Source organism: Ursus americanus, chromosome 19 (genome assembly GCF_024610735.1).
Source record: "Ursus americanus isolate L20-20 chromosome 19, mUrsAme1.1.p, whole genome shotgun sequence".
Classification (NCBI taxonomy): Eukaryota; Metazoa; Chordata; class Mammalia; order Carnivora; family Ursidae; genus Ursus; species Ursus americanus.
The window spans coordinates 39,268,936-39,293,998 of record NC_142145.1 but is presented as its reverse complement, the minus strand read 5'-3'; the positions used below and the strand labels follow the sequence as shown (position 1 = coordinate 39,293,998).

Here is a 25,063-nt window from a genome sequence, read left to right as displayed (position 1 = left end):
ACATATGGTATAATTTCTTGAATGTTACAATATTTAAGTGGTTGTTACAATATTTTAAACATGGACTAATTATTAAATACAGGCAATGAAAATTAATTTGCTAAGACAACTTCTTTAAATTCTATTTCAGCTTCTTTAAGGGGTCCCTGGGTGGCTCAGTCGGTTGAGCCTCCGACTCTCGGTTTCTCCTCAGGTCATGACCTCAGGGTCAGAAGATGTTGACCCTGTCAACACTCAGTGCAGAGTCGGCCTTGGGATTCTCAGGGCTTCTCCCTCTGCCCCTCCCCCACCTCTCTCTCTCTTTCTCTCTCTCTAAAAATAAAATAAAATAAATCATAAACAAATAAACAAACAAATAAATAAATGCTATTTCAGCTCATCTGAACTAACGGTAAGACTGAAGAAACACGGCTCACACCAGGAACGAAACCCCTGGTGGGGTTTGCCAGTGCTTTTGTGGACTGCTAAGAAAGAGACTAAACAAAAGATTGTGAGGTATCTTATCATTTTAAAAAATAGTAAAGGAAAAGAGAATAAAACCCTTCTAATAATTGCACAAATAAATTCTCTTTTACAGATGAAAATAGCACTTGTCTGGAACCGAACCTCTGGTGGGCAGGCATCATGCGCTAACAAATAGTGCTTGCGTATTAGCTCACACGCAGGCGCAATTGCGCCTGGAAAGGCGACGTAAGGAAGGATGCCAATACATAAGGTGGATAAAGCGAGTTGAATGAAAGTGGAACAAATGAAAATTGAAGACCACCTGTATTTATTGTTGTTGGCATAAAAGATCAACTCTCAGCATTGAAAAATTTTTCCTAAAAAGAGGTTGGGTTAGAAATCCATAGAGCTGAGTTTCTGTGATTAGCAAGATGACTAAACTAAAGGTAAGAGAGAAGCTGACTATGTGCTTAATAGGGAGGCAGTGAATATGGGTGGTGAGTGATGGTGAGGTGTTGGTACAAAAGTCACAGTGCACACATGCGATCAGCATAAACACCGGTTGACTGGAAAGTCTCCATCACGTATTTAAATACACAGGAGGTACTGACTGGGTGGGGACTTTGGTATCAGTGAGACATGAGCCACAGGTGCGCAGAACACGAAACTAGAGAGGTGTTGTGAAGAGAGAAGAATAAAAAAAATCAAATATTTATTATTATATGTAAAGGATAACACTAATTGTTTTTCAAACTTATTCTCATTTAATCCACTTATGATCTGTCTTTCTAGATGGAGAAAACTGAGATAAAGAAACCTTATGGGAACTACTGTGACCTAGTTTCAGAGCTCATTCATTCATTAAATGTTTTTTGATCATTTCACTATTTACCTGTAAGCTAACTGTTAGGTGTAGAGAGGTAAACTGAGGTACTTGCCATCAAGGGCCTCACAGTCCAACGCAGGAAGAAGTAGAGTTAAAATGTAGTTTGGCAAGTGTTACCCAAGAGAATAAATAAAAGTGCTATGGGCGAAGACTGGGGGCATCCAGCCAAATGGGAAAGGCTTCCCAGAAGAAATGATCTTTCAGCTGAGTCTGGAAGGACCCAAGGGAAAAAGCGAGATGAAGAAATTGGAAGGGCACTCAAAACTAGAAAGAATGGGAGAGAAGCAGAAAAACCAAGGACATGGAAAAAGAGATCAGCTTCTCTGAAAACTGGAAGGAGTTTGGTAAGGCTGGGGAAGGAAGGAAGACAACTGTAGAGACAAGAAGTCAGAAGCCTAAATATGTATGACTTGCTAAGGAATTCTTATTTTAATCCGAAAGTTAAAGAGAACCATTGAAATACTGAAAGAATAGTGAATTTGAAATCACTTGTGACGTTTGCTCTGGTACAGATAGAAGGTGCAAGGCTATTGATAAGGAGATCAGTGAGGAAGCTGTTTCAATGAACCAAGGCAGTGAGGGAATGATTTGAGTTTCATCTGCCCATCATAATCTTTGAGATAATGGACCAATTAACTGCCCATATCACAAAATCATAGTATAAGTGTGTGTTTCATGGGGCACCTGGGTGGCTCAGTCGGTTAAGCGTCCAACTCTTGGTTTCGGCTCAGGTCATGATCTCAGGGTCTTGGGATTGAGCCCCACATCAGGCTTCACGCTCTTTAGGGAGTCTGTTGAAGAGCCTCTCTCTTTCTCTCTCTCTCTCTCTCTCTCTCTTTCTCCCTCTGTCCCTCCCACACCCCCCAAATAAATAAATCTTAAAAAAAAAACATGGTGCACTTCACATCACTAAATGGTGGCAACCAGTTATACCATCCATGTCCCAAAGATGGCACTGCAACCTAAAGCCACCAAGCCCAGTAAATGCCCTTGAAATAGTTAGGACTCTCCCTGGAATACTGTCTGCTAAAGGAACAGAATGTGGATACTAAGACCCAAACTTGCTCCTCAAGAATAATATGCTTTCTACATTTATAAAGGAGAGAAATGAAAATATTTGAAACAGGTCAGTGTTAAGATTTTAAGGTTTGTTTTTGTTTTTGCTATTTGTGCAGCTTCATTATTTTCCTAGTATAAAATTAGTGTGTAGTTATTGTAGAAAATTTAGAATATATAAAAAGGTAATGGCAATCATATACCATCACCCAGAGACAACTACTGCTAACACCATGATAGTTTTCCTTTCAGTTAACTCCTTCCCAGCTCTATCCTTCTGCTGACAGATTAATACCCAAGAAATCCAATTTCATGATTGTTAAACTTTGTTTCTACATCCTTTGCTTGTTGCATCTCACTTTAAAGTTGTGATTATTATACATAAAAGTTTGTGCCTATTTTTTATATTTAAAATTATTTTATTTATTTATTTTGGTGGGGGAGAGACAGAAGGAGAGGAAGAGAGAGTCTTTCTAAGATTTTTTTTAAAAATTGTCAGAGAGAAAGAGAAAGAGAGCACAAGTGGCTGGCAGAGAGAAAAGCAGGCTCCCCACTGAGCAAGTAGCCCAATTTGGGACTCGATCCCAGAACTCTGGGATCATGACTTGAGCCAAAGGCAGACCCTTCGCTTAACTGATTGAGCTACCTAGGTGTCCTGAGTCTTTTTTTTTTTTCAGGATTTTATTTATTTATTTTAGAGAGAGAGAGAGAGAACAGGAAGGGAGGGGCAGAGGGAGAGGGAGAGAGAGAATCTCAAGCAGATTCCTTGCTGAGCACGGAGGCTGACGCAGGGCTCGATCTCACAACCCTGAGATCATGACCTGAGCCAAAACCAAGAGTCAGGTGCTTAACCCACTGCACCACTCAGGTGCCCCTATTTAAAGTTCTTAATAAAAGTGTTTTAAGGGATATTCATGCCTTGAATGAACACTGAGGTTTCTTTCATTCCTTTTATATTGTAAATAATGATGTGGGACTATACATACACTGTACATGGAACTTCTGGAGTTCCAGTTTCCCTTCCAGTACTCTGATGGAGACCATGAATCTAATACATGTATCATATAGTTATGAGGCTTATATTCGTTTGTAAGGATGCCAACATTATAGAGGAATATTTGGATAGATACGCCCTGCTGTCAAGGCTTAAATTATCCTAGGTGAGAGGCATCTGGGTGGCTTAGTCAGTTAAGCATCTGACTCCTGATTTCAGCTCAGGTCTTGATCTCAGCGTCATGAGTTCACACCCTGCGATGGGCTCCACATTGGGCGTGGAGCCTACTAAAAAAAAAAAAAAAAAAAGATCCCAGGTTATTTTTGATGGCCCTAAAACCTACTTATTTTTCTCAACTGAAGACAGTATATCTATGTGTTCAGCCCTGATCAATGTCTAGTATAATCCTAGAACCAAAGTTATAGGCCGTAATTTTCTAAGAAAGTACCAAATATCATCTAACAATCTGAACCCTGAAAAAAAATCTCTCCCCCCCCCAAAAAAGTATAAGAAAACCTAAACCACAATGGCACACTGGCATCTCCCAAGTACTGCCTTTTAGGCTGGTTGATAAAACGAGGTTCACCATCCACCAAGAAAATCCTTTGATTTAGGTACATGCTTTAGAGGAAAAGCACTATGCCCAGCAAGGATAGGACATGATCTGACATGACTGTAGATCCCATCCCGAGATGACACTTTTTCCTTATCTTTGTTCTTAATTTCAAAAAAATTGAGATTTTTACACTGTCCAGAATACATTAAACTATGACTAATCTTCCACAACGTGTGGCTTTCAAGTACTAGCCTGTTCCTGAGGCTTTCCATTTCCACAGTTTTAAACCAACATTTCTCATCTGCCCCCCTTAACTTAGGGAATTTACATTCTCTGTTTCACCTGCACTGAGATATTGGGGGGGGGGAGAGAAGTTACCACGACAAACGATGTTAAAAAACCACCATAAAATGTTTTGTTTTACCCTTGAACAGCTGGGATAGAAGACCTGGACACTTGAGGGAACATCTGGCTTATTCAGTAACCACTTTCAAAACAAGTATAAGAAAACTTCCCCCAAAGAACCACCACAAGCTAATAAGATTCTTAAGTCTTGCTGATGGGTGTTATCTCTTCAACAGCAGCATACTCTCCACAGCGTGGCTAGAGACAAGAGCTTCCACCGACTGCTGAAATCAAGCAATACCTTAGGACCATATCTCACAGCCAGCACCACAAACAGTCAACTGCCACCTTAACACTTTTTTCCACCCACCCCAATTTCATAAAATGTGTCAGTGAAAAATAATTGATTATCCAAAGAAATGAAAAGGAAAATCCATTACCATATTCTGGTAGCAGACTGCTTTAAGTACCTAGGGCCTTCTTCCCTCAACCTTCAGATTTTCTGACTGGGGGACCCCTGGGTAGCATTGCTTTCTGTTGGGAGGAAGCAAGCAGGAGAAACTGAAAGAAGGAGCAGTTCTTCAGTAGAACAAGAGGGAATAAGACACCTACCCTCCTATAATTTAAGCCTCTCCCAATCTCTCACCAAGTCAACTGTGCCTTTCTGCCCTGCACCACAGGCTGCTTCAGAAAGGAAAACCCAGCAGGTCAAGAAGACAGCACACTCCTCCCAGACTCCTCTCTCCCCTAGAGAGCAGAAGAAAGGAGGGGAGAAAAGACTACAGAAAATGCCACTGGTTTAGAAAATATGGTTTCTGTGGCATTGAAAAGGGCGTCCTTTCTCTGAAATAAGGGTGTGTACAGTTCATTGCATGTTTTGGCAGAGTACTTGTGAAATGCTCTCAGCTAAGTCAGAAAAGCATGTAGCTCAACAGGAAAAAGGCTGAGAAGTGAAATCTGAAGTTGGAACCACTAAGCTCCATGATAGTCAGACTGATTAGCAGTGACTACATAAAAGAGAAAACATCCATCACTTTGTCAACTGCAAAATCTGGCTAAGATAAAAAATGCTTTGTAATGAGTTTTGAAATTTGGAGCAGTCATTGAATCTTAGGTTGGCTACATAATTAATAGTAACCTTACTTCCTGGATTTTCAGGACAGGTTCACAATGATCACCATCCCTTTCAGTCTTAACTTAAAATTGTCTACCTGTTACCCATTACATACTCATTCTTGTTAGACAAGTTGAGTTTTAGAAAATGCAGTCATCATTGGAGGCATCCATTAAATATTTGTCAATTTCACATGACAAGTTAGTCATGTAAAATCCTTCACAGCATGAATTGAGTTAGTCACTTTCTTTCTATGCAAATGGTCACACCCTGATCTAAGTTTCTAACACTATCTCATTCATCTTTGTATCTCTAGGCCCAAACTGTGCCTAGAATATACTAGACACCCAGTAAATGCCGGTGGAACGAGGACTTGTTGATTGAATTACCCTTCTTCAATCAATTCTTAATATTGTTTTAAAAATTATCTCTTCTACTAGTTGTAGATTATGGGAGAATCTATCTTTCTAAAAGAGAAATCATAAGGAGATATTAATAACTTACTGGGAAGTAAAAATGATTAGCTATTCACCTTCCACCTTTCAAGGCTTGCAGCTCTGCATAACTGGACTGAGAATTCTGTTCATATTCGGGACCAATTCTTGGATGAGTCACTTAAAGCTGTTCACCTTACTTTATTTGTAAAATTAGAGAATTAGATTATACCAGTGTTTTTCACACTGTGGGTCATACTCTTTAATAATGGGTCTTTAAGTCAATTTAGTATACCTAACATGATGAACATTTTTATGGAATTAAACAATACAAAAGAAAAGGAAATAGCAGAGTACATCACACATAGTAAGAGTACGTGTTTGTGCCTGTGTGCATTGGTTGGTGACAAACTATGTTTTTGAATACAGTTAAAAGAAGTTTGAAAACCACTAGACTAGGTCATCTTAAGTTTCCTCAGGTTCTCAAATGCTTGAATTTTTTAAATAGGTTGGAAGAGAAATGAGAAGGGTTTTAGTGCTGGAAATGGGGAAGCTAGAGCCATGTCTCTTGGAGCAGAACAAAAGTAGTGCAGGTGAGAGATATCTTAGTGCCCTTCATATTATTCACATCACATGAAAATAAGCACTAGGTAGATCTTTCATATAGAATACCTTTTCCTGGAACGCACTGGGAAAACAAGGAAGTTATCAGTCCCTGGAATACTATGGAAGAATTTGTAAAATGAGCACTCAGTGATCCTCACCTACCATAGACGAATTATGATTGTACCTAAAGAAAGATAGTTTGACTACATGGAGAAAAGCCAGTGGATTGCAGGTGCCTCATATCTTCATTTAAACTGAACCTAGCAAACCCCACTGTTGACAATCTTTGCTTTCACCTTTAACTTTTAGAGTATGAAATAGATGGCACTTTGTAGATGCTGAGGCATGTGCCCATGATTCCTGCTCAGTGGCAATTTGTCATCCTAACCTGGCCACGGGATGGGATTCTCACCTATGTCATACCACTGATGAGCCATGCAATGGTAGGCAGGTCCCTTACCTCTCCGGATTTCCCAGTTACCACCTTCCAAACGTAAGTTTCTGGAAAAACATATGTCCCTGGGTATGGACCTGTATGAACTGCTCCTGCTTAACAAGATAATCCTTATTAGACATTAAATCTTTCCTAAAATGAGAGTGACCTGAGGCATTCCAGGCATTTTGTTCAAGAAGAAACCAGTTGTGGAGGATTCTCTGTGAGTAAAACTCCAGGTATGTAATACCCGGGATGTTTTATGGTCAAGTGAGAAAGTTGGGGATGAAGTCTCTTGGAGAGCAGTGAACTATTGCTCCCTGAGTAAGAAGTCTTCCCAAAGAACCTCCAGAATTCCTTGAGATTTTGTTTTCCTTTCCCTATGCTGCCTTTCTTGATGGGTAGGGGGCTTCTGGGGGCTAGGATCAGTGCCTCCACTGCCCCCACCCTTGCCAGACATACACGCTCTAGCAGAGTGGGTTTTAATTAAATTTAAATGAACAGTAAGCAATTTTATTAGTTAGGTCTTTTTGTTTGCTTGTTTAGTTGGATCTTCTTTTAAGAGTAAGAAAACAATGGGGAGGATTTATGTTTTCTAGTGAAAAAACAAAACATAAAATTTCCTCTGATAAACAGACTAATGCGAATTTCAGATGTACATTCTACCCAAAGGTCATGTAGAAGAAGGAAAAGAAAGAAGGGGAAAATAATAGAAAAAAAGAAAAATGGATAGGGGTTGGGGGGGTACATAAAGAAGCAGGAAGGAGAAGGATGAGAGGGAAGGAGAGGAACAGGAATAGAGAGAGTGGGCTGCACCCAGAGAGACGGGCTAGAGGACTGGAGGAGAGACATATCCAGAAAGGGGGTTTGGAGCCTCTACTGGGCTCACAAGCCCTAAGATGCCCGCTGCACCCTGGAACCAGCCACACCTGCCCAACCTGATCTCTGACCTCACCAGGAAGCCCGCCCAAGGCACAGCAGAGATTGCTCTTGTTCTAGGATAGACAGTCATTTCCTGGTTTGGAGCTGGGTGAACCAACTAGTTGCCTGTTCTGCTTCTTATTTCCTAATTTGTACTCCATTCCCGTTGTTGATGTTGTCTCAGGCTAATCCTAAAGGCCAAATTCAACTTTTATTCAGACCGCTTCTCCCTCATACCTGCCTTGGATTTCTGACTGCTAACATAACAAGAACATTTTCAGAGACTGAAACTTGCCTGCAACCTACAGCCTGACCTGGAATCTCTGAACCTGATCTTAGACTCCCCCCACGACTCCCTGATCCGTTCTTTCAATGTAACATTCAGACGCATGATGCCCAGCCCACGTTTTGCTGACTTCTAATCCACTGATTTCATTTTATTTCAACAAATATTTATTGAGTATCTGCCATGAACAGACGAGGCACTGGGGCTACAAAGAGGAATAAGACACAGTTCGACCCTTGGGGACGTTACTGAAGAGTAAGAGGGATCAACTCTTAAGCAAATACTTTAGTATAATCTTTAAGAAACTTCACCCAAGTGGTATGTATGGGCACGCAGGCACAGAGCCCCGGCTAGTCTGGGAGATCAGAGATGGCAGCTGAAGTACATAGGATGGATTCTGGACAAAAATGATTCAAATCTGCCAAACCTTTAGATACAACATGTAAGAGATTAGAAATACAAGGATGGCAGACAAGTTTAAACACAAGACCGATCCAGAAGTGGGACATTTTGCAGGTTAACTGGCTCAGTCCTTTCAACAAGTAGGTGTCATTTTAAAAAGTGGCGGGGGGGAGGGAACTGATAGAGTTAAATAAAGTTAAGGTGGAATTGCAGTCCTGAGTGATCCTAATTTGGAAAAATCACCTGTAAAAGCCATCTTTTTGGCTTGAGGAAATTTGAATATGGACTGAATATTAGAAAAGATAAATGTCTATTGACATGGAAAGGTAGAGAACACATAGGAAAAAGCAAGTGATAAAAGATCACATACAGCGGATTCTCCTCTTCGCTAAAACAAAAAATCACATATACGTAAATAGAAAAGTGAGTGGAAGAATTTCAAGCAGGAAAAGAAACTTTTATTTACCTTCTAGGTATTTATATGTTATGCTAAGAATTTTCTTTATATCATGTATTTAATTCTCCCAAATACCCTGCCAAGAAAATGAAATTAGCCTCATTTTCCAGATGAGACATGTATTTGAAAGGCGTGAATACAACTAATCTCTGGGTGATGGAAATTTGGTGCCTTTATTTTCTTTTTGCTTGCTTGTATTTTCTAACTTTCTACAATGTATGTTTACTACTAATGTAATCACCAAAAGCTAGGGTTGTTTTTTTTTTTTAATTAAGAAGGAAATGAAGACAAAATAGGCAAGTACAGTACTTTTCAATTTCGGTGAACCCACATCTCCTTAGGTCCCTCTTTTTTAGAGCCACTGGGGTTTGGAACAAGCATAAAGTTTGAAGTCAGGCAGATCTGGTTCAAATCCCAGCTACAGCACTTACCAGTATGGTGATCTTGAAAAAAATTACTGACCCTTGGTTGTCTTGTCTGCAAAACAGGATTAATAACATCTTCCTTGCAGGGTATTTGGGGAAAATAAATAAATAAATGATGTAAAGAAAATATGTCATGCCTCAGTTAAGTACATAGGGGGTTCTCAACTAATAACTGTTCCCTCACAGCCTGAAATGAAAAGTATGTTTGAGTGTTCAATAAGCTTGAGGATCTAGCCTCCTTAGGGGAGCCCTACTGCATGCCATTCATTCACCTACCAGGCCCTCTGCTCTACCTCTTGCTCCTAGCTTTTATTTATTGGGCTTTCCTGCTCAATCTGGAGCCCAACTAAAAATCCCAGTCTGATTCCCTTCATCTCTACCTCCTCATCCAATCATTCATGCATCCACTTATGTACTCAATGAGTGAGCCAAGCAGTGGACCAGGTGAGAAGTGGCTCCTGCCCTCTCGAAGCTTGTGGTCCGGACCTTGTGAAGCAGGTGATAACTCTCTTGAACTATGTGTTGCTTCCTGCATTGCTTGTATTAATTCAGGACTGCCTTGATTTACGATGGAATTATCCACCTGAAGTCACTGCATAGGGGGCCCCACCATTTGCCCTTGTGATGGAGATGCTGGCTCACAGCTGACTAGACTCTCCAAGGGTGTCCCCTTGGACTTGGTGATGAGGGCAGCTGCTCCCACTTTCACCTACGAGGAGCCGTCTACCTACTACAGGACAGCCTTCCCACCAAGGACAGCAGGGATCACTTTTTTAAATCTTTTGTGCTTCTAGAAATTGCCAGTAAATCCCAGTGTACCTAGTAACATCATTTTTTTATTAATACTCATTGCCAGAACAGCAATTGTCTGCCTCTATCTTTAGCATGAAGAATGTTGTATCTAAAATAATAAAATACGTTATTTGGGCTTTTCATTTCAAACTGCTACAAAAAATAATGCTTTTCCTTATTTTTGCCCCTTCTCAATTCAAGTGCACTGCTCTCCCAGTCATACCAGAAAACAATGCACACACTTGGTCACTATGCCAACACCTTCAGCAGCACGGACACAGCTGATTCATGTGTTTTCAAACCACATGGTTCTTATTTAGGGCAAAACACATGACTCAAAGGAATTCAATAGCTCAGTATTTTATGCTAATTTTGTTACTAGACAAAGCCCTAAAATAATAATTACATATAACTCCTCCTGTTTTTGGCCAGGTCTGTCTTTTTTCTAAATGGTTTAAACATCAAATTGTAAAATCCCTACTTTCTTAATAGCTAATGCTTTGAAAGGAAAAATATTAAACATATAATTAATCAAAATATTTTTAAATGGAATGTTACATATATATTTAGTTTGACATAAATTAACAAAGGTGATGTTAAGATACATTTTCAGTGCACTTTTTTTACATTTCCTCCTCAGGAAATTATTGCCCCTCCCCGAACTTGCCCCTCCCACTCCTGAACACATAGCAATAGCAGACTCTTGCATGAAAACCCATGCTGACTGTGTCGTATTGTGCTTCGGGCTTTTCTCTATGTTCAAGTAATCATTTACAGTAAGACATACACATAGACACACACACACATACACATGCATATTACACATACTAGTCTATATCTTGCTCTTTTCACTCAAGAGTGCCCCATACAAATATCTCTAAGTCAACTGGTATATCTTTAGTTATTTTTATTGTCTGCAGAATATTCTACTTTCTGTATTCTATTTATCTATTCCTAGACCAATACCATATTTGTTAGGGCATTAGAGAACCAACTTTTGTTACCTCTTTATATCGAAAGCAATTGAGAAATAAGGTGTAGGAGATACATACGCACAAATAAGTATCAGTTTTATTAGTAGTAACAAAATAGATGTGGATGATGTGGTTGAGATGGGCAGTCATGGTGAGCAACCTAATATTCATTCCAGAATTAAACTTACTCACCAAGTCACAGATAATCCCCACCACCCAGACCAAAGGATGGAGCCTGCCCCCGTGAGCTTAGACCTAGAAGAAACAGAAAATGTGTCTTGTCAACAGGCTGGCTCCAAAAGAGAAAACCCTGGCTGAGAAGTTGCGTGGCAGGAGGGGGCAGTAGGCTGAACCCACTGCCTATAATTCTTTTTCCCAAGTTCATTAATCAGACAGTGTGTTCTCTGTAAGACGGTTTGTTCCATATAGACATTAAGATTTTTTATAATTTCCCCTGTCTCTATCCCTGACATAAACTAAGGGTCAGGTCTGAGGACTGCATTAAGATTTTTTTGCTTTGAGAAACTGACATTTTATAATAGTAATTCTTTTCATCCAGGAATGTAATAATATCTATTTATTTTCTTAGATCTTTTTTTATGCCCTTCATTTTTTTAAAAGATTTTATTTATTTATTTATTTATTTATTTATTTATTTATTTATTTAACAGAGAGAGAGAGCACAAGTAGGCAGAGCGGCAGGCAGAGGGAGAAGCAGGCTTTCCACTGAGCAGGGAGCCTGATGCGGGGCTCGATCCCAGGACTTGGAGATCATGACCTGAGCCGAAGTCAGACACTTAACCTACTGAGCCACCCAAGCACCCCATTATTTTATGTCCTTCATTAATATTCTTCTGTGCATTCCTATGAAAGTTACTTCCACATGCTTTATGGTTTTTAAATGAGACTGTGAGTGGATTCTTATCTAATTTCACTTTGTAGATCCTTATGATTATGGCAAAGAATAGTTACTGATTAATTCCATATAAATCCACCTTAAAATTTCTTTATTTTTTTAAAGATTTTATTTATTTGTCAGAGAGAGAGCACAAGCAGGGGGAGTGGTAGGCAAAGCAGGCAGAGGGAGAAGCAGGTTCCCTGCTAGGAAGGGAGCCCAATGCAGGACTCGATCCCAGGACCCTGCTGCAGGCAGACACTTAACCAACTGAGCCACCCAGGCATCCTGACCTTAACATTTCTTTTTTTAAAAAGTGCTATGTGAAAATACGTGCAATAGATTTGAAAACACTGAAAGAGAAGGGGGAATGAAACATGAGAGACAATGGACTATGAGAAACAAACTGAGGGCCTCAGAGGGGACGGGGGTGGGGGAATGGGATAGACCAGTGATGGGTAGTAAGGAGGGCACGTATTGCACGGTGCACTGGGTGTTATACGCAACTAATGAATCATCGAACTTTACATTGGAAACCGGGGATGTACTGTATGGTGACTAACATAATAAATATCATTAAAAAAAAAAAAAAAGAAAACACTGAAAGATACACTTTCCTCTCCAAATGTGAATTAACAAAATGTAGCTCCGCAAAAATGGAAAACCTCAACAGACCAACTGAATATTGGGGAGCTACAGCACAGTGAAATCTGGAGTAACCAGAGATAAATCTCATAAGCTCAGATCGCTTCCTTCAAGTGCAGGCTAACCAACCCAAATTACTAGAAGTTGCATCACTTCAAAGTCTAAAGGAATAAAAAGGTGTTTCGAGAATCTGTCAATCCTGACCTTTCATGGGGGATCGGAGATTCACGTTAAATCACCAAGTTGCACAAGTTAATCAGCATGCATAAACATCCGTAAAATTGGCATTGTCAAAAATGAAGCCCGAAGTGACTCATGGACGTGCTGTGCTAACAAGGAGAACAGAGTTTTCTCTCCCTTTAATCTCTCTTTAGGTGCAGACTTCCAGAAATGGGCCAAATATGTTGCAGCTGTGCCAGCCCCAGATCAAAGAACATAAACTCACGCTGCAAAGATGGTGCAAAACGTTCAGTCTAAATGCACCCATAGGAATTTTCAGAAGTTTCACTAAAGGAAAGTAAAGGGAAACGATGTTCAAAAAAGTTAATGTGATACAACATAAAAAGAAAATAGAAAAAAATTCTATAGGCTAAACATTTTTCTGTAAGGCGTGGATTTATGACCAATTCAGGTAGGTAATGGATTCTGATCCTCTTCTTAATGTTAGTGAATAGAAAAATGGTGTTTACTCCAAGGCAGGCCAATTAGACATGCCCACAACGGAGAAAAAACCTGTTCATGTGTTTGAATGGAAAGTTCAGTGCTTCCCTAAGTACTATGTGAATACAACACTGATCCACATGCTGTGAAAGTTATTCTTCCCCGAAAAAAGCAGCAGAAGAAAATAAACTTGAAATTTCTGTTCTCTTTATCTTTTTTAGAAGTTTTATGGCTCCTCATCAAGACACGAACTGTAAAATGCATAGTACAGTAAGTGGTACAAGTTTTACAGGCTGGCCAAATTTACCTGGAACTTACTAATCATAAAACGATCGGTGCATGACGCCTCACTAGGTAAAAAGCTGGTAACACACGAGTCTGGTAGAGAAATGCGCAGCCCCTGACAAGTAAAGAAGGACAAGCTGCTTGTTTTTAGAAGCATCCCCTTTTCTTACCATCTGAGAGCTAGGAGTTGTCAACTGCAGTCTTTCCTGAAATCCTTGGAGATCATTTTTTTTAAGTGCTCCATGCTGTTTTCAGATTCCCTCTTTCTACAGATGGGTGTTTATGGCATAGCTGGGAGCATAGATGCGGTGTATCCGTTTCCACTGGCGGTCACACCCTGTGTGTGGCGTGTGGTTTGGGAAGCTGGTGGATCCTTCCACATATTTCTTCCCACGGGTGGAGTCGTGGGTTGAAATTTAAATGAAAACAATCACAATTTTTTTCCTCCTTAGGAATTACCAATAATACTGGTACAATTGGATTACTAAAAAAACAGAAGATATGGCTCCCATGATACCTAAAATACTTGAGGACATATGTGAAATGTACTATTTATCACCAAAAGGAAAATTAAAATGTATAAATAAAGGGATCGTAACAATAGCAACAGAGTACAGTAAATTACTATTTGCATGTTTGTTTTCTCGTATCTTTTCCTATCCCATCATGATATCACCCGAAATGCTGAAAAGACCAGGATGATGTCAGATCCAGGAAGGATGCCAGTTCTTAGGATCTAACCAAGATCTAGAACTTACTTAGCTCTGGGTCCAATACCTTAGATTGCTATGCTCGGAATCTTTATTTTATTAGAATCTAATAAATTATTAGCATGTAAATAAACAATATTTAAATCGGTTTTTTAAAATATTTTATTTATTTATTTGAGAGAGAGAGAGAGCACAAGCAGGGAGAGCAGCAGAGGGAGAAGCAGGCTCCCCACCGAGCAAGGAGTACGATTCTGGACTCAATCCCAGGACCCTGGGATCATGATCTAAGCTGAAGACAGACGCTTAACCAACTGAACTAACTACCCAGGCATCCCACAACATTTAAATCTCTTAACAGAGCTAAAAAAAAAATTTTCACAAGAGTACTATAGTCTCATAAAGGAAGCAGAAAAGATTTATCTGTGACAAACTTTATGCCTGGCAGGGAGGAAGGACTGGCATTTTCTTACACCATCCCTGGGAATGCAAATTGATATAGCATTTTGGATGACTATCTATTAAGAATTTGAACGGTATGTGTCCTTTGTTCCAGCAGATAATACTTGCACAAAATTTTCAAAGATATATTCATTTGTTCACCCTGCAAAGTCCTGGGAATATGCTATTAAATGAAGCAGACATGATTAATCCCTGATAGAGCTCACAGTCAATGGTGGAGAGAGGCAACATAAGCAATCCAACTAAGAAAGAGCGGCTGACACATGGTACTAAGCCTGATATGCAAAGCAAATTGGAATGGCTGATAAAAAGATAACGAGGAAAAGAGTGTCCAAGCGTGGGGAGTGGAAAGGAAAGACCTCTCTGAGAAGGCCCTAGAAGCTACCACCTGATGAGTGAGAAGAAGCCAGCTAGGAGAGGAAGAAACTGAGTGAAGGCCTAAGACAGGAGAAGAGCTGAGGGTTTCTGGAGAACAAAAGAATACATGTGTGAGAGGGATGGAGTGTGGGATGTGGTTGGAAAGGAAAACAGAGTTGATCCATTCCTTGTAGGCTTTGCCAGGCAGTGTTGCTTCTGTTCCAAGTGCACTGGAAGCCATGATCCTTTTACAGGTAACAGTCAGGGTGCCGAGTGAGAGGTGGATTGGGTGAGAGAAGAGAAGGGAAAAAGAGATCTGTCATCGTCCCATTGCCTGGGCTACATGAGAGATGCTGGGAGTCTGGCTAATGCAGAAGCCCAAGGAGATAGGAACTAGATGGATTCCGAATACACTTTGCAAATAGATCCCACCTATCGATTTGATCTCCAGCAAACTACAAGAACCAAACCAAAGCTATTCCTAAAGAATGCTGGAGCAAGCATGATGTGCATTTGAAAAATTCCTCCTTCATGCTTATTACCTGACAAAAATACTCCCACAAAGAAGCAATTGCCTAATCAGATTAGATGGAAGCAAAGAGATGTTGGACCCTGGTCCGCAGCTTATGTAAAAATATTTTAGGTGTGCAGTCACCCATAATCACCCTTCTGAAGTTTTGGCTTCAATCAATATATGATAAAAATTACACAAATCTTTTTAAAGAAATAATTCCAGGAACCGAAGAAACATGGTGAACCATGTTATACACCGTCTAATAGAAAATTGGATGAACAGCTCTATTTTCACTAATTATTAAAGTACAGACTCTTCTCTGCTGATGCACAATCATTACATTCTCTGACATTTCTGCATGCCTTCAGGTATGATTGTGATGGAAGAGGTCTGATTTCCATTCCCTGGAACAACCAAGGGTGATGGATCACAACTTTTGCAGGCCATTTCAAGATGTATGTATAATTTTGTCAATGCATGATTTGTGGAACTAATACCTTAATTCATGAATTTGTGGATATTCAAGAACAATTAAATATCAGAAAGTAGTAATGTCTGACATATAAAATATATTACATACATGTTTCCAGTCAAAATAACAACAACAACAAAAAAAACAGTGAAGGCTTGCCAGTGAAGTCCAAGTCTCATTAACACTCTACTTGGTGAATAACAGAACTGCTATAGAAAATGAGTGTTAGAAACATCACAGAAACCTCAGAAGCTACTGCCCATTTGAATAAATATCCATTCTTATTGCTTCACTCTTTATGCCATGGTTCAATTTTTAGCAAACTGAGGAATGGTTTCTTTAGCTTTTTAAACCTGTGATGTGTCCTACTGTCCCACTGTTATATTTTCAACATGGTGCATTAGTTGAACCACAATATACACATACAATGAAGCTCCCCTTCTAATAATTATGATTATTATTGTTATGATCCTCATTTTTATTTCAGCCTTTTGAGTAAGAACCAGTTCCAAGTTGGGCTTGGGTTTCCAAAGCCATTATTCATAAAGTAACATAACCACTCCACAGAAACCCCTGGAAAATTCTCCCTTCTTTCCTTTTCACAAACAAATGAAATGGCAAGTGAAAACACTGCTTAGTCCAAAGGCATTAGGCAAATGCCCTCCCCAGCAGAAGTAACCTCCACTACCTTCCCAACACCACGCAAATCGCACCCCAACAACATGTTTTATTACCTTACTGAGGTCCCAAATTCTCCAAACAAAAGGAAGTGTTGGCTTAAAGCATTGTCAAGAGCACATGGAAGATCAGAGCACTGCCTGCCCATAGAATGCACAATGGGATTTGTCATGGATTTCTACAATCCTCCTTGACCGGGATGAGTAGATGGAGCCAGGCTGCAACAGGCCAAGTCTGGTATATTACTTCCTACAAGGATGCCCACAGCTTTAATACGCCACCTGATCAATAATCTGTAACTGGTATTTTAAAATAGAAAATTAAAGTACTTCCTTACCTGGGTTCAGGTAAGGAAGGAGTGGAAACCTCTAATTAATTAAAGTTGTCAAAGAACTAGAATTTTAGAAAAGGTAAATCAGAGCAAAATAAACCATATCTAGGATCTAGATTCAATGCCACTTATGGGTATGCCTAGGAATATCATAATTCACTGCTATCATCTTTTTAATCTCTTTTGTCTTTATTCTTTTTTTTACAATTTTATTTACTTATTTGAGAGAGAGAGACAGAGCATGGAGGGGGGGAGGAGGCAGAGGGAGAGGGAGAAGCAGACTCCCTGCTGAGCAGGGAGTCCAATGAAGGGGCTCCATCCCAGGACCCTAAGATCATGACCTGAGCCAAAGGCTAACTGACTGAGCCACCCAGGCACCCCTCTCTTTTGTCTTTAGTACAGTATTTTGAAGAATTACAAGAAATTAAATTACGGGAAAGGAAAGAATTCATTAAATTTTTCTCTTCTTTCCTGCCCCAAAGTTTACAACGTTAACTCATAAAAGGCTCTGCTCAACTCTTCATTGTACCACAAAAGGAGTCATTCATAATACATAAACAAATGAGCACGTCTATGTTCCAATAAAATTTTATTTACAAAAACAACATTTTTCTGGAGATGGATGGTGGTAATGATTGCACAGCAATGTGAGTATACAACTAATACCACTCAGCCTTACACTTAAAAATGGTTAAAATAGTGAATTTTCTTATGCATTTTTCACCACAATTTTTTTTAAAACCACAAAATTTTGTGCAGAAGGTGTTTTTTCCCTAACTTTTAGACCACAAAATCTTTTCTGTCTAAAATACTCTGTGATTCATCAAAAACTAATGATGTACTATGTGTCGGCTAATTGAATTTAAATTAAAAAAATAAAAGATAAAATAAAATATTCTGTGATTAAATGGTTTTCCTGAAACTAAGAAGCTTCCAAAACCTGACGCATAAATAGTTACAAAGATAAAATTGTTCTTCTACCAAAACTTTCTTTAAATATTTGGAATGTTTAAGTGTTTTTAACTCTAGTGCTATAAGCAAACTAATTGGTAGATTTTCCCCTATCCCCTAACTTGAGTTGGCGTCCACATCTTTAGAAGTGCATAAATATAAAGCAGCAAGAAGGTTGACTGCTCCAGAGGAAATGTTTTGAGTAATTAAAAGTGCACAAAGATAACTTCCTTCACTAGGCAACCTACTTTTTAACAAACTTATAAATGAAAAGGAATACAAGAGGAAAGATGTCATCTGATTATTATCAGGGATCTGGTTTTGCAATGCATTATTTATATATTTCAAATATCCAAGGCACCATATAACTGTTTACTCCAATTTTATTCCTAATTATTTTCAATTATTTCTAATTATTTTTTCGATTGTTTGTCAATTATTTCTCATATTTTTTCCAAAACCTGTATTAATAGTTGCTTTATGTGATAGTTTTCTTCTTGGAATTTATATTACTTTCAATAAAATATATTATTACTTCACACTGATGTTTTGCTTAACTTTCAATCTACTCACATATACTCAGACTAAAAACCAATGCTCTTCCACAAGTTAGGTTTTGGGGGATTTTTGTATGTTTTGTTTTGCTTTTCAGTTTTAATTGTAATCCTGAAGAAAAGCCAACTAGATTCTTTTTCAGTGTAGTCAGGACTGGCTTTTGCACTTCCACACCATGATTAATTTATTATTCATCTGGGACCTTCCTATTAAACCTTGTCTTTAGCCTGTGAACTTTTCTTTCAGCCTCCAACAAAGGATTTCATTGCTTTTGGAATTGAGGTGTGTCTAAGTTTTTACCTGGGAGCAAAAGTGATGCAAGCGTTTCTGGTGAGACCAATCCTTGGTTTAGGGTGGGGAGGAGCTGCGTAACAGGCCATCTGTAGACTCCAGAAAGCGGAGACGCTACCAAAGGGCTTTTCTTAGACATCATATGCAGACAGTTGGAAGGACTGAAGCAGCAGCTTCCTTGGACTTGTCCACCAGGGAAATCAGAGAAAATGACTTGGCTCCTTTTCAGAACATCAAGGGCTCTGGCCATTTTAATGGTAAGTCCTTTTTTTTTTTCCTAAATAATTCCAACTTTCCCTGTTTCCTTCCTTGTTTGATAATACTATATTTGGTTGCTGAATCTCTCTTATAAATTCTAAAAGGAGTGAAGTGGAAATAAACATTTTAGAATAAAATCGTAAAGACTACCAATTTCCTCCTTTTGGTGGTTTTTTAATGTTGTATTTTACATAGAAAAATAAATCAGAGAGAAAAAGAACTCGAAAGTCGACATCTAGCATTTCTTTAGTTAATGAATTAAATAATACTGATCTTAGATCTATTTTCCACAACACCTTCACTTTCTTCAAAGCAATGCTTTTATTCATCTTTCCAATACACAAACTGAAACACATTGAAAGAGAACCAGGTTTATTTTCCAAGGTTACATATCTCTTAAGCATATGGCTAAGAACTGTACGTGCCTGGTCTTGATACCTGACGTGTTTTTAAAATAGTCAGACTGTTGAATCAAAATCAAAGCAATGTTTGACTCTAGAGAAGTTGAAAGGGTTATTAAGAAAACTATGTTTAGCCATTATGTGAAAAAACCAGCCGGACTTTGAGGGGAAAAGACATACAAAATTATAGAAGCCATTTTTTTTTTCAGGAGAATAATACTTCCATTGGTTGAGAAAGATTTATATAATGTTATCTAAAAGAGAAGTGGGATCTGAAGAGCAAAGCACTAGCCTGGATGTTACAGACTAGTTTGTTCCTTAACTATGTTGTTTTAGTGAAGGAAAAAAAAAAAAAAACCCCACAATTTCATCAGTTACATTAGGATATCAAAATAGTGACATATACCATAAATGAATACTGAAAAAATTCCTAATACTAATTCCCACTTCATAATAAACTGAGTTGGCCTAGGCACCAGTGTCCCTCACCTCCTTATCTAAAAAAATTGAGATGATAATTGTATTTCAAGAAGCTGCAGGGAGATAGATCTTTAGAAAGAACTTTCTAAAAATTAAAGGTGTCTAAAATTAGAATAGGCTGCCTTGTGAGGCATAGTTTCCCAGCCTTCCCTCTCAGGACAATGTCCAGGCAGAAAATTGTTATCTTCCCTTCTGTTAGAGTCTATTTTTATTATAACCATGTAATGAATTGTTTTGATTATTTAATGAGTTTATTTGACCCAAGAATGTTGTAAAGAGAAATGAGACAGTTGTATAACGTTCCCACCTTTCCAGATGGTCATTTCTAGACTAAACCTCAGGTAGCTTGATAATCCACATGTCCAAACCAATGACCAACTTGGGAAGCTATGGGAAAGGTGGCAGGGGGTGTCAGAAGTTGTCATAAGAACACAGAATTAGACCGCCACAAGCATAGGGAAGCTCTTTCCCCTGCTTTGACACAGACCATTCTCAAGGACCTCTCTGGTTCTAATGTGACAGTAAAATCACTATACTAAGGGCTGTTCCATTCATCTTTATATCCCTAATCCCTCCTATAATATCTCTCTTACAGTGGACACACAATTGTTTGAAAAATAGATAGATGAACTATTAAATGAGGCCTCTCAAACTCTAACCTCCCACAGTGCCTCTATAATGCTGGTCATTAAGGAAGCTATGAAAAGTAAGGCATTTTCTTCCCCTTAGAAAAATTTTGCACACACACACACACAAGCTATTTAAACAACAATATAACTTCATACATAATTATTAAATTGAATGGTCTAGACCTGCTCTGCCCAATATGGCAGCTACTGGCCACATGTGGCTAATAGTCACTTAAAGTGTGGTTGGCCTGAATTGAGATGTGCTGTTAAGTGTAAAATACACGTCATATTTTTAAGACTTTGTATAAAAAAAAAAGAATGTAAAATGTCAACTTTTATGTTAACTACAATTAAAATTACAGTATTTTGGATATATTGGATCAAAGATACATTGTTAAAATTAATTACACCTTTTTAAGCTTTTTAAATATATGAACATTAGGGGTGCCTGGGTGGCTCAGTCAGTTAACCGTCTGCCTTCGGCTCAGGTCGTGATCCCAGGGTCCTGGGATCGAGTCCCGTATCAGGCTCCTTGCTCAGTGGGGAGCCTGCTTCTTCCTCTGCCTGCCGCTCCCCCTGCTTATTTATAGTGTCTCTCTCTCTCTGTCAAATAAATAAATTCTGTTTTTAAAAAAATAAATATACAAATATTAGAACATTTAAAATTATATATTTGGCTCACATCGTGGTTCTTATATTTCTATCAGACAGTGCTTATCTATTATTAATGCTGTTAGTGAAATGCAGTATCAGTCAAGAGTGAGGTCAGCAAACAAGGCTCCATGGACTAGGTGAGATTTGAGCTGTTTTTTGATTAGTAGAGATGGGCCAAAGGGGGATATCCCATACCCTCAGTTGTCAGACCAGCATGAGCAAAGGAAAACGCAATTACAGCATTTACCTAGGGGCAACGGACATACTGGTTTGGCTAGAATGACATTCTGCACTGGACATGAGTCGAAAAGGTAGATGAGGGTCAGATTGAAAAGTACACTCTGTGAAGGCTAATGGAATCCTTTTAGAAGTGAAGAGCCACCCCGAGTTTTGAAATAGTGTGGTAAGGGGGAAAAAACAAGTTTTTAAAGGCATTGTGGAGTGGGAATGTACATCTTTTGTTATCGAAGGGTGAGGTCTGAAAGTTGGAACACGTATTTGGAGGTGTTGAATTCCACCATCCTATGACCATAGAAGGTTGCTTACAGACGTGAGATACGATAGTAAAGTCACAGGCTTCAGTCTATGCCTGTATGACTGACTCACTCCAGGCTTTGTTTCTTCAACTGCCATATAACAATAATCACAGCCTCTGCCACAGTAAGAATAAAGCAGCAACATGTATGTTGGGGCACCTGTGTGGCTCAGTCGGTTAAGCATCTGACTCTTGGTTTTGGCTCAGGTCATGATCTCAGGTTCATGAGATGGAGCTCTGCATCAGGCTCCCCATTCAGCAGAAGTCTGCTTCTCTCCCTCTCCCTCTGCCCCTCCCCATGCTCCCATTCTCTCTGTCTCTCTCTCAAATAAATAAATAAATCACTTACTAAAAAAAGCAGCAAAATGGGCAAACAAGTGCTCTGGAAAATATGAAGTGCTTTGTAAGACTCCTACCATTTGCAGTGTTTATATTAGTAATACAGGTGATACTTGATAACTTCTTAAAATTCTGCCTTACTATTTCAAATAACCACAACGCTAGTTTTAATAAGTCAAGAAAGGACTTCCATTTTTCTTGAATGAAGAACATATCAAACTATATCTTACATTCGTATAATAGTGGGTGTGAGAAAAACAACGTTTTCAAACCTGGAGCTTTACTCAAGATTTCAACTGTCCAGTCTTCTAATTATTTGAGAAGTGAAGGCATGGGGAACACCTGCCTATAGTCAAAAATATAATAGTTACCAGTTTCCTGTGCATGTTTGATCCATTTCACACAATACAAAATAAACATTTAGGAGAAAAAAAATTTGTGATTGGAAAATACTTATCTTCAGAGATTTAACCTTTTAAAAATAATGTCTATCCTCAAAGGAGACCATTGTTTAGTGTTTTATGGTCCACAAAATCTACAACACAGTTTGTCATTTAACAATTCCATTAGCATCTGAACAATAAGCTATTTAATTTCATGCTACTGTATTATGTAAAAATTTACACACTACAAAGCTAATAGCAATGTTGGAAATCCAAAGATTTTTAAGGCACAAAGTTTTAAAGAAATTAATAGTGATGGTGCTGGAAAAAGAGTAGTTTAAATATCAAGTTCTGCGTTAGAATGTGTTCTAAACTTAGCCGTACTATCTTCAACCACCTTCTTCTATAGAACATACAAAAAGTAAAATTTTAGAAAAGGAATTGTAAGTAAATGGCCCAATTTTTTTCTATTGAAATGTAATTGACATACAATATCCTATTAGCTTCAGGTGTACCTCATAGTGATTCAATATTTTTATGCATTACAAAATGATCCCCACGATGAGTCTCTGTACTATATGAAGTTGTTACAACATCATTGACTATATTCCTTATGCTTTACATTACATTCCCATGACTTACTCATTTTACAACTGGAAGTCTTTACCTCTGAATATCCTTCATCTATTTCACCTGTCCCCCAACCCCTCCTCTCTCTGGTATTCAACAGCTTGTTTTCTGTATCTATAAGTCTCTGTTTCATTTTGTCTGTTCATTTGTTTCGCTTTTTAGAATCCACATATAAGTGAAATCGCATGGTATTTGTCTTTGTCGGACTTATTTCACTTAGCCTAATGCCTTCTAGGTCCATCTGTGTTGTCACAAATAGCAAGATTTCATTCTTTTTTATGGCTGAGTAATATTCCATTGTATGTGTGTATAATATATACGTTATATATGTATACATCTTCTTTATCCATTCATCTATTGATGGACACTTGGGTTGATTCTATATCTTGGCTATTGTAAATAATGCTGCAATGAATGTAGGGGTGAATTTATCTCTTTGAACTGATGTTTTCATTTTCCTTGGAGAAATATACAGAAATGGAAATGCTGGATCGTACAATAGTTCTATTTTTAATTTTTTGAGAAATGTCCACACTGTTTTCCATAGTAATTGTACCAATTTATATTCCCACCAACATGAGGGTTTGCTTTTCCCCACATCCTTGCCAAGTCTTGTCACTTTTTGTCTTTTTGATTATAGCCAATCTGATGAGTGTGAGGTGTGAGATGGTATCTCATGCATTTCCCTGATGATTAGTGATGTTGAGCATCTTTTCATGCCTGTTGGCTATCTGGATGTCTTCTTGGAAAATGTGTATTCAAATCTTCTGCATGCTTTTTAATTGGGTTTTTTCTTATACTAAGTTGCGTGAATTCTTTATATATTTTTGATATTAACCTCTTATCAGCTACATGACTTGCAAAAGTCTTCCTGCATCCAGTAGGCTAATTTTTTTTTTTTGTTTCAATGGTGGTTTCCTTTGCTGTGCAAAAGCTTTTAGTTTGATATAGTCCCACTTATTTTAGTTTTTGTTGCCGTGGCCTGAGGAGACTGCTCCAAAAAAATATTGCTAAAACCAATGTTAAAGACCTCACTGCCTATGTTTTCTTCTAGGAGTTTTACGTTTTCAGTTCTCATCTTCAAGTCTTTAATCCAGTTGAATTTATTTTTGTATTTGGTGTAAGTTGGTGGTCCAGTTTCATTCTTTTGCATATAGCTGTCCAATATTCCCCACACTATTTATGAAAGAGACTGTCTTTTCCATATTGTATGTTCTTGCCTCCTTCATTATGGATTAATTGACCATATATGTGTGGATTTGTTTCTGGGCTCTATTCTATTCGATTGATCTATGTGTCTGTTTTTATGGCCATACCATACTGTTTACTATAGTTCGGCAGTACAGTTTGAAAACAGGGAGTGTGATACCTCCAGCTTTGTGCCTTCTCAAGATTGCTTTGGCTATTTGGGGTCTTTTCTGGTTCCACAGAAATTCCAGGATACTTTGTCCTAGTTCTATGAAAAATGTAAATGGCCTACATTTTTAACAGAAAGAAAATCTTTGAGGTACCTTTCCTTCTCTTGATTGATGAAACAATCCAGTTTCCAGTGCTAATAAATATATGACAATAAATTTGCTCCTGAACCTCTCCAAAAGTTAAGATTCTAAATTCAGAATAAACTTGCCAAGGAATTCTGGCCAGTCCTGCCTGACTTGAGCAAAGGTCAGGAAAGAAGCAATTACACCTACCAATTACCACTCCCACTTGCTTAATACCTGAAACTGGTTTTCATTTGGAGCCAGAACACTTAGTGCCCCATATGGTTTCTCATAAACCTCTTAGCCTTTGGCTCTTCCTTTCCAGTTAAGAGTCAATCTGACAGC

The 25,063-nt window shown here is 38.5% G+C and overlaps 2 protein-coding genes across 3 annotated transcripts in view; one reads left to right on the top strand and one right to left on the bottom strand.

Moving 5' to 3' along the window:
• Positions 1 to 25,063, bottom strand: part of DSC1 (desmocollin 1) — a 325,511-nt gene that overhangs the window by 259,119 nt on the left and 41,329 nt on the right. The gene's annotated exons all lie outside the window — the stretch shown is intronic.
• The window catches only part of DSG3 (desmoglein 3), a 48,349-nt gene continuing 24,756 nt past the window's right edge, over positions 1,471 to 25,063 (top strand). The window contains exon 1 of the mRNA XM_045781860.2: positions 1,471 to 1,674. Coding sequence (XP_045637816.2) covers positions 1,471 to 1,674 — 204 coding nt within the window. The remainder of the gene's footprint in view (positions 1,675 to 25,063) is intronic.